The 10,884-nt window shown below is 42.1% G+C and overlaps 1 protein-coding gene across 2 annotated transcripts in view; it reads right to left on the reverse strand.

The window, feature by feature from the left end:
- scube1 (signal peptide, CUB domain, EGF-like 1) overlaps positions 1 to 10,884 on the reverse strand; it is a 134,929-nt gene that overhangs the window by 120,507 nt on the left and 3,538 nt on the right. For both annotated transcript variants that reach the window (XM_078281325.1, XM_078281324.1), the window contains exon 2: positions 9,890 to 10,012. In XM_078281325.1, the coding sequence (XP_078137451.1) occupies positions 9,890 to 10,012 (123 nt within the window). The remainder of the gene's footprint in view (positions 1 to 9,889; positions 10,013 to 10,884) is intronic.

Here is a 10,884-nt window from a genome sequence, read left to right on the forward strand (position 1 = left end):
GTGAGTCTCTTTGTGGTCTATTTGTGTCTCCTTGCAGCTATTTTGCCTTTCTTTGTAGTTGTCGTTTCTTGTCGTTCTATGTTTCTCTGTGGTCATTTTGCACCTCTTTGTGGTCGGTATGTGTCTCTTCGAGTGACATTTTGCAGTGAAGGCCACGGGGGCCCCTGACGCTTTGGGCCCCTGGGCCTCTGCCCGGTAGGCCTGTTCAGTCATCCATCCATGGTCGGAACTCATAGTTGCAATCACATTGTCTAAGTTTAGCTAGTTTTCCATATAAATAAAAAAAAACACAATGAATAAACTAATTGGCCCAGAGTGGTAAACTCTGCAGTCAAAACCTACATTTTCTTCTACCTGCATCACACTTAATTAGTTGCTCTGGTACAGAGATAAAGAGAATGGACATGCCAAAGGCTTTAGTGTTAAAACACATAATGAGAGGGGTTTCTATTCAGTGCAATTGGAAGCTGATGAAAACCAATCAATTAGTCTATAAGTGACACATCCTAAGTAAACACAGGACTGTTTTTGCAGGCCTCTGACAGCTCTGTGGCAACCAGCCAGATCACTCGTCCCTCTGGACCATCATACACTATAAACTAATTTAACAGGCCACTGAACCTGTAACTATGTATCAAAATCACACTTTTTCCAAACAATTAATCCTCAAATGTTATTTACTTCGTTGCTATATCAGTTTTGAAAAAGAATATCCAGTTACACTTTACTTGAAGGTACATAAGAGTGACATGACACTGTCATGAACGTGTCATAAACATTATAAACAAGTCATAAACGTTTATGACATAACGCTTCTTACAAGTTATACAACTTATGCTTAGGGTTAGGGTTCATGTGTGATGACTGTGTCATGTGTTCATGACAGTGTCGTGTCACTCTTATGTAGATACCTTCAAGTAAAGTGTTATATCCTCACCTGAAGTTTACCTTCAATACCACCGAAATTAATCCCAGCACACAAGCCATGTTGAAAATAGGCAACATAAAGAAAATAAGTGAGGTTTGGTTAGACTTTTAGGAGATTTAAAGACTTGACATTTCAAATTGTTGTTGTTTAGATGGGTTTTTGCAGCAGGAATGAAATCACTTATCTCCCAAAGCTCATGGAGTTTTCTTCTGCCCTGAACTCTGAAAACACAGCAAAGTCTCTTTGATTCAGTGATTCATTTTATCATAATCCTTTGAATTTTTTTACTCTCAGCTTGGTAAACAAGTGCTCACAACACTCTATCAACAGACGGTTACTGTTTCGCCAGATCCCTCTATAAACAGGGAGACAACTCTGGCACTGTTTTGCACAAACACACACACACACACACACACACACACACACACACACACACACACACACACACACACACACACACACACACACACACAGTACAGCAGGCTGGACTGATACACAGCTGCTTCCACATACTCTTCATTTGACAGCACGGGGATAAAAGTTCACATTTTTCCATAACGAGCCGGCAGTATCAGCTTGTGGAAAAGTCTACAAAAAGGGCAGCGTTCCTAAACTCCAGATCCAATTTCAGTGGCGAGCAGCTTTGAAAGAAACATTAATTTGAGAAAATGACTCTTCTGAGGACACAGTCCTGATGGGAGCACTCAGAGGTACCCATGGTCAGCGGTGAAACACCCATGGTCTGGGCGAAACTCGCTGTGGCTGGGGGGGTGATCCCGCCGAGTCCTGCTGAACTACCGGGCAGCCGGCTCCTGGCAGAACAATGCGGCTTGCGAGCTGCTAATTTGTAGTGCCGAAGTGTAGCAGAGGCTGAGAGCACAGGTCGTCTCCCTTGGTCACCGGGGCTCGCATCCCAGCCGTTACAAAAGCACAAGAGCAAGCGAGAGTTTTCTCAATGTGGTGCCACACAGGCCATCGTCATCAATACAATCCATGTTCGTGTTGCTTTCTTCCGAAAAAGGAAAGTAAAAAATAATGTCTGTACATTTTACTGATTCGGAATTGACCAATTCACAAGTTTCTATTGGTATTTTCACCACATAGAGCTTTTCGATCTTGACAAAGGTACGTTGGGTTTTTGGCCTGACCCAGCACATTTAGCTTTTCTTTTGTATGGGAAAGTCGAACCACTTCACGTTGTTGCTTTCTTTGGCAGCTTCTTTAGTGCTCAGCTCTCATTGCTGTGGTGTTTCTGAACTGTACTTCCCAGAGAAGAAACAAACTGCAAACAAATCTGCTTACAAATCACTTACTCTGAGCCAAAGGATTTTCCTGGGAGAATGGCAAAAACACTGAGCATTTTAATTAGGAAATATTAAAGTAAGAACTGGACATAAGGTCAAGGCCCAATCAAGCGTTTTAGCCCCTGATCCTGGTCCTAATATTGAGTATTTGCCAATGTAGATGGATACAGTTGCACAGTTAGACTAAAGTAGGTTTAAATTAAGGCCTTCTTCCGACAGACATTAGATTTAAAACAAATCATTTAGATTATAACCAACATAGCCCCCTGCTTTTTTTTTAAATTCAGGACTTTTTTCTGAACTAACTGTCAGCGCAGTGTCCGGTTTGGGTACCTCCAAATTGCCTCTCTGCTCTTTGCAGATGATGTGGTTCTGTTGGCTTTATCAGACTGTGACCTCCAGCATGTACTGGGGTGGTTTGCAGTCAATTGTGAAGAGTCCATGTCTTAGGCCATGGTTCTTTGCCGGAAAACAGTGGAATGTTCCCTCTGGGTTGGGAGTGAGTTGCTGCCCCCAAGTAAAGAAGTTCAAGTATCTCAGGGTCTCATAAGTGAGGGTAAAATGGATCGGGAGATGGACAGACGGATTGGTGCAGCGGCAGCAGTAATGTGGGCGTCGTACCGGACTGTTTTGGTGAAGAAGGAGCAGCTGAGACTGAGTGCAATGCTTTCATTTCACCAGTCGATCTACATTGCAACCCTCACCTATGGCCATGAGCGTTGGGTATTGAAAAATTAAAGAACGAGATCACAGATACAAAAGGGCCGAAATGAGTTTCCTCTTTAGGGTGGCTGGGCTCACCCTTAAAGACAGGGTGAGGAGCACAGACATCCGGAGGGAGCTCCACTGCGACCCAGCCCCGGGTAATTGGCAGAAAATAGTGGATGGATGGATGGATGGATGGATGGGTGAGTGGGTGGGTGGATGGATGGATGGATGGATGGATGGATATTAATATTCTGCTTTTGCCATTATCTAAATAGCTTCTAAATAGACATACAGACTGACAGTCCGAATGATATTATACTGATATAAGTCAAGGTTAAGTAGATGTAATGTAAATTGATGGGGAGTGAGAATCTTTTCCTTATTGTTAGGGGTGTTCTCCTCAGAATTCTGTAAAAAAAGCTGTACCATGATTAGTTTTTCTGGAGGCTGATGGATCTCAGTGGTGAAGTGGCAATTTAAACTATAATAAAGTTTGTGTTATCAGGCTGGTAGAGGGACAACCTACCCTGCTCATTATTTTCAATTAGCTGCATCTTTCTCATTTTAACCTTGCACATACTGTATTGCTGCTGGTCTTTCTGCCAGCAGATAGTGCCAAACCACATGGAGGCCTAGATGTTATAACATTCTAGCCTGACAATAAAAATTACACATTGCATCCAAAGATATGGAGTATGAAGGGTGCATCTGGAGGTCTCTGAATAAATACAGGTGATCTGGACAGAAAAGTCTGATAAGATGACAGATGACAGATAACTGTGTGGATAGATCTTACATTTCTGAGCCAATGTACTTTTGAGCATTGCGAAGTAAAAAAGTCTATGCAGACCCTCAGTTGTATCCAATTTCCCCCACTGTATGTTTTCCTAGACTGTTGAGTGAGTCTTTGCTGATATGGAATGACGCTGGTAATAAAGAAGCAGAGAAGACCTGAGGGAAAGAGGGCGAGCACAGGCGCTCTGCTGCTTCCAGGTGCTTCCAGGAATAGCAGTGCTAATGGTGCTGGCCTGCAAAGTGGCCCGTAATGCCTGTTGATGGAAAGCACAGCCGGCCAATTACAGCGGCCATATCTAATCAACGGGGTCAGTGGTCAACTCCCTCCGACCGTCTGTCTTCATTTGACGTCCCTGTCATGAGTTCAGTGGATCTCTGCTCACGGTCAGGAGACAAAATGTGTTGTTGTGAAGCATGTTTGATACACACACAAACATATGGAATGCCATTTCATTCAACATTAAATAAATATATTTTTAAATATGCCTATGAAATAAATACTGAAATAAAGGAATACATATATACATGAGTCAACATAGTTCAATAAATAAATAGGTTTTTATTTAATAAATAACGCGTTTCAAAGGACTACTTTTTATTTCTTTCAGGGGACTTCAGGGGATTTCCTAAGGACATTTATTTATTATTCATTTTATTTATTTCACTCTCTTTTTATTTCCATTTATCGTATTCAAATGAAGGGGGTGTGGTTATCTCACAGATCCAAACCAGACTAAAGGCCGATTTATGCTCCTGTGTTAAATCGGCGCCATGGCTACGTACGTAGGTATGTGGAGACACGGACCATACGCCGGACCCTACACCGGACCATACGCCGGACCATACGCCGGACCCTATGCCGGACCCTATGCCTGACCCTACGCCGGACCATACGCCGGACCATACGCCGGACCATACGCCTGACCCTACGCCGGACCCTACGCCGGACCATACGCCGGACCATATGCCGGACCCTACACCGGACCATACGCCCGACCCTACACCCGACCATACGCCCGACCCTACACCCGACCCTACGCCCGACCCTATGCTGTAGCCTGACTTGCACCTCTCTAAAAATGTAACTACACATCGCAACGACGCATGTCGCTTGACCGTGTCTTGGTAGCGTTGCATTTACCCCGACTCATTTCTGGGTTCTCCTTCCCCAAAAACAACATGAAATAAAGGAGAGGGTTAACTTCTCCTGCTCCAGATTTCCCACCGTGGTCAGAAAGAACAGGGGAGACACTTTGTTTCTTTATAATTAAATGTATTTATATGTTTTTTGCATCATTTATTTATTTCAGGATTTATTTCCCAGCCATATTTATTTCCTAGCCCAAATTATTTATTGTTTGTATGTATGTATGCATGTATTTAATATTGACTTAAATGGTGTTCCATACCTACACGCAGAAGCGTTCAAATGCTGTATGTGGGAAGTAATCAAACGTAGTTGACATTCAAGCTCCATCGAAGCACAGTACAGCTTCCAAACACACTCAAACATACACACACTTACACAGAAACACATACACACTGATTCAAATGCTGGCCTGGATGAAATGATGTAATAAAAAGTGGCTGGCATGATGGGTCCGCTCAGGCAGCAGCTTTATGGGAGGAAGATCATATTCTTGAAAAGCCTGAATCCTCTCTGTCTCCTCTCAGAGGACAGAGGAGCTGTTGTTATTCAGGACGCCTCCTTCAGACTGTGCGTGTGTGTGTGTGTGTGTGTGTGTGTGTGTGTGTGTGTGTGTGTGTGTGTGTGTCTGTCTGTCCAGTGTAAAAAATCACATACTATATGGCAAACAGAAAAGACAACAGAGCTGCATAACTACACACTCAAAAATCATTCACATATAAAGGGTCAGTTCAACCACATATGACGTCATTGTGAGATACCAGCGCACATAGATGGCAGAAGAAAAAATAACATAATACAGCAAGCATATGGGGAGATCAACAAAGTTGTTTTAGTGCTATAAACTCACTGAAATGGCAGGAAAATGCCCTATAGAAAGCTGAAATAATGACATCAAATCTGGGCTAACCTCTGTTCCACTAGCTTCTGTAACTCAATGCAACCTCTCAATTCAGCATTTCTGAAGTGTGTTCCTGGGGTTAACTTTCCATATTCTAAGACAAATTAGCCTCCACTACTACAGCACTTGCTTTTTGTTACAAGTTACAACCTAAGAGATTTAAAGAAAGTGAAACAATTTGTTAGCATACAGCTCCCATGATAATACCACTATGGGCTCTTGCATACATTTTATATTCGTCATGTTAAACAGCTATTTTATTTAGCTTATTTATTTGTTATAAATATCTATACATGAGGAAAAAGCATGAACCAATTACCACAGGCACATGACAAATTTATATTAAAAAGCCATCCACACAACATGCTGTTGAGTAAGGTTATGTTCCAAGGCTGGGGTTTAAGCAGAGGTGTCAAAAGTATTCACATTCATTACTCAAGTAGAAGTATAGATACTAGGGTTTAAAAAGACTTCTGTAGAAGTTGAAGTATCAACTCAAGCTTTTTATTCAAGTAAAATTGTAAAAGTACTGGTTTTAAAACTACTTAAAGTATAAAAGTAAAAGTAATGTAAGGGGGAAAAAAAAGCCATTAAGGACAAAAGCTTAGGCCGCGCCACAGGGGCTTATAGTGCACTACCCCACCTCCACAAAAAAAACATTTTTCTAAAGGCCATAATGACTATAATGTTATATTAAAATGTTAATGTTGAAAAATTTGGGATGCACCTGTTTCAGCTGCATATATGCCAATTGAAAATGAACGTATTTTAGTACAATGCAAATACATTAAAGAACCGTATGTGTACTACTGAGCATTAACATGTGTTTCATGGAGCGGAATATATGATGACTAGTTGCCTATAAGTATTGTAATGGTGCAAAAAGTCAAACTTCAGAGGCATCAATAGCCTTTATTGGAATGTAAATGTACATCCAAGCTTAGCTGCAGGAATCTGTGAGGGCAGATAACAAAACTGGACAAGAAAATTGGTGTACCCAGGGCAGGCTTAGTAACAATTACCCTTGTATGGTTGTCTATATAGGAGTAACAAGGCTATTTTTAAAATGTAAGGAGTAGAAAGTACAGATAATTGCGTGAAAATGTAAAGAGTAGAAGTAAAAAGTCTGCTGTAAAATGATTACTCCAGTAAAGTATAGATACCCAAAATTTCTACTTAGGTAAGGTAACGAAGTATTTGTACTTCGTTACTCGACACCTCTGGTTTTAAGTTATTTGCTTTATTACAAATGCCAATGGAGTTTTGAACGAGGTTGTCTTTCTTGAGCATAACCTGCAAGTTTGGCTTTATATATCCCAAGATGGAATACGTTTTGACTCAGAGTGCAGAGCTCAAGTATGTTTAAAAGCCCTGGATTTCAATAAAGTGGTTGATCATTTGCATGGAAACCAATAAGAAAGGAACCCATGTAATAAGGTAGGACATCATCACTACTTGTTAATGGCTGCTTAATAAATAGTACAGAAAATGGGTCAGGATCTATGATCAATTCTTTGGTGATCAGTTTGACATACATTTACTGATTCAGTGTGCGACTTGTTGACAGCTGATAGCAGGGCTGTAGTCAAGTCCACCTTTGTCGAGTCCAAGACCAGGACTATAAGAGACCGAGTAAAAAAAGGTTTGAGTCCAAGTCAAGCCCGAGTCCAAACGAGAGACAGCCAAGACAGAGGAAGAAAGGATCAATGTAGGCCACGTTATTTACTTTAGGTATAACAGTTTCACTTAAAGCCTAACTCTCGCCAAAATGCAACCTAGGGTCTTTTTGTGAATGTACCCGAGTCAAACTTTCGTTTAAAAGCATATTTAGGACGGAATCGCCACTTTTAAGATTTACCGTATTTTCATTTTTCGGTCAAATGGCCTTTTGAATGGGAGTGCTAGGGGCACTTTTATGCTAGCCTCAAAATAGCTATTTTTAAAACACTAAGAAGACTCGACACAACATGAGACTTTGCTCCAAGTATCACCAGGGGCTCTACACCTTAACGAAAGCATTGACAACATTGTTTGTGTACCCAGAGTTTACTAAAAAGAAAGGTTTTGAGCAACTCACGTTAGCAGTTGTTGTTTATGCTATCCGCCATTTTCCCAGTCCAAAATAGGCGATCTCTGAATGCGAATGAACGGACTCCATAGGAGGAAATGTCATTCCTATATGAGGCTCCTTTTTCAACTACGAGGTCAATATTGTTTTTCACTGACGACAAAACAACGAATTATCTGTGCCTTTATATGGAACTAAGCTTTAGGAGCTTTCCATCTTTACTCTCCTCCCTCGACTATTTCTGACTGGCTCGATAGACGGCAACCGGAAGAACAACAGCTACAGTGAGTTGCTCAAAACCTTTCTTTTTAGTAAACTCTGGGTACACAAACAATGTTGTCAATGCTTTCGTTAAGGTGTAGAGCCCCTGGTCATACTTGGAGCAAAGTCTCATGTTGTGTCGAGCCTTCTTAGTGGTTTAAAAATAGCTATTTTGAGGCTAGCATAAAAGTGTCCCTAGCACTCCCATTCAAAAGGCCATTTGACCGAAAAATGAAAATACGGTAAATCTTAAAAGTGGCGATTCCGTCCTAAATATGCTTTTAAACGAAAGTTTGACTCGGGTACATTCAGAAAAAGACCCTAGGTTGCATTTTGGCGAGAGTTACCCTTTAAGTCACATAAAGCTGAAATGCAACTTCACATTTTATGTTGAGTATTTTTATTTTTGTTTAACAACAGTCTGAGACAAGCCCGAGTCCAAATACCAACGAGTCCAAGACAAGTCCGAGACAACAGAAAAACGTCTGGACTACAGCCCTGGCTGATAGAGGCAGCAGAATAAAGCCTTTGGATGGAAAGCCCATTGCTTTGGTGACTGTGACTTCAGCTAACTTTGTGTTGTCTAAATTTGTGTTATTACTGCTAGCTACTGCCATCTCTCAGAAAATCATTTGGTGAGTACAATGTTATCATAACTGATAGGAATGAACTACAAAAATGAGTTGCTAGTTGCAGTAAATTTTACTTCGTCAAGGTTTCAAACATGCAAGAGGACTGTAGCATCATTTATATGAAGACAATCTGTCTTGTTACGAGCAGTGGAGCGCACGGTACATGGGAAAAGATTAGAGGTGTGTGTGTGTGTGTGTGTGTGTGTGTGTGTGTGTGTGTGTGTGTGTGTGTGTGTGTGTGTGGAGCTAGGATTCGGCATATCTGTGCATTCACCGGAGCTCCAGCTGTGGTGTGCTTTGAGGCAGAAGTGAGTGGAGGTGTGAACGCGCAGCCAGGTGCTGCCCCCGTCTCACCCCGACACCCTCGCTCAGTCCACTTCCTCCCCATTAATTGGGAGAACCTGGGAAGGGGGTTTGGAGGGTGTGTGTATGTTGGGTTGTGAAACAGCCTGAGTCTGACTGGCCGTTACATCAGAGGCCCAGTTCTTGGACCCAGACCAGGTCTAGATGTGTTTAAAGCTACGCCAACCAGACGGCCAACCGTCGGCAGAAAAGGCAGTCGGACTGATCAGTCTCTCCGAGTTGGTCAAAAAAAAAAGCCTCATAACCCCCCGAAGAGACGAGACGTAATACGTCTCCATAACAGCAGGCGGCGCTAATCTGTATTGTTGACCAAAAATGAAAACCGGCAGCTAATTGGACGAACGCGTCACGTGGGTCTTGTTTCTCTGGAAATTCAAAGACAGACTGTCATGGCGGCTCGTTCAGAATACGATCTCATATTTTACTAAAATAGTTCACCGAAACGTGGTTCTGAAAACCTGGCATAAATAACTGCTCAGGAGGCTTGTGACAAGCCGGCCAGCATTTTTTTTTAGGCGTACTGAGGACTTGAGTCTGACGTAGTTGCAGTAAGATCATCTCTTCTCACTTCAATCTCACAGAAAAAACTGATCCTGTGATGTATATTTGCTTTGCATTGGCATTTATAAGTGCACGTGTCTTAATGATTCCTGAATGTGCTTTCACCTTGTACTTGGGTCTACCAAGGACCATTTGAAGTACAAAGAGTTCATGAGGCCCGAAAGTAGAGATGAAGGGAAAGGAGTGAACAGGAAGTATGATGAAGTGGAAAGGCCACTCACCTTCGCATTGCTTGCCATCTCCCTTGTAGCCTGGCTTGCAGATGCAGTTGTAGGACTTGGGCGTGTTCTGGCAGAGGGCGTCGATGTGGCAGTCGTCCGAACCTTCTGCACACTCATCCGCATCTGCACACACATGAAAAATCAATGCTCAATAGACCTGAGTGCCAGTGGACGCACCGTTCTGATAGCAGGGTTTTGGGGGGCACGGCAGGAAGCATGACTGGTCAGCATACCAATTCTGTGTTACCTTATTTGACAATAAGCTACGCATTTACCTGTGATTTCTGACAATTTGGTACACAAAAATGTATATTATGCTTGAGTACATAAACCCCCAATTAACAAAACTGGTTAAACTAATAATATTAATATTTAAATAAATCACCGGGAGTCTGGTACAGACTAGAGAGATACAACTGAGATTAGCTCTCATACATTTTTGTTCTGCTTGTTAAACAGTTGTTTGGTAAATTGCTCTTAAACACATTCAGAGAGGATTTATATTGATATTTCTATTCTTAATCCTTTTTTTTTTTTCTTTGGGGCTGGATAAAACCTTTTTTGGGGGGTTGCGCCAAAAATTCCTCTATGCAGGAAAAACCCTGGATATGTTGGATCCGTATCAGTGCCCGTACTGACCTTACGACCCTCCGTTTTTAGTGCCACAGCAATGCCTGGCCTCGTTTTACCTTACATTAAAAATGAGTCCAGTTAGGGGCGACCTCTAGCTCAGTCCTTTGCAGCGGCGTGGGTTCGAATCTGACCTGCTGCCCTTTGCTGCGTGTCATCCCCCATCTCTCTCCCACTTTCATGTCTATCCACTGTCACTATCTAATAAAGGGAAAAAGCCTAAAAAAAAAAAGGATTCCAGTGAGCTCTGAGCACTATATCTGAGTTGAGGGTTTGCTCATGGAGCTGTTTCATAACTGCAGTGAGCCAGCACTCTGTCCAATGAAAGCTAGAGTCATCAGTGTTGCATCTGTCCCATCTCACCC

Source organism: Sander vitreus, chromosome 23, assembly GCF_031162955.1.
Source record: "Sander vitreus isolate 19-12246 chromosome 23, sanVit1, whole genome shotgun sequence".
NCBI lineage: Eukaryota > Metazoa > Chordata > Actinopteri > Perciformes > Percidae > Sander > Sander vitreus.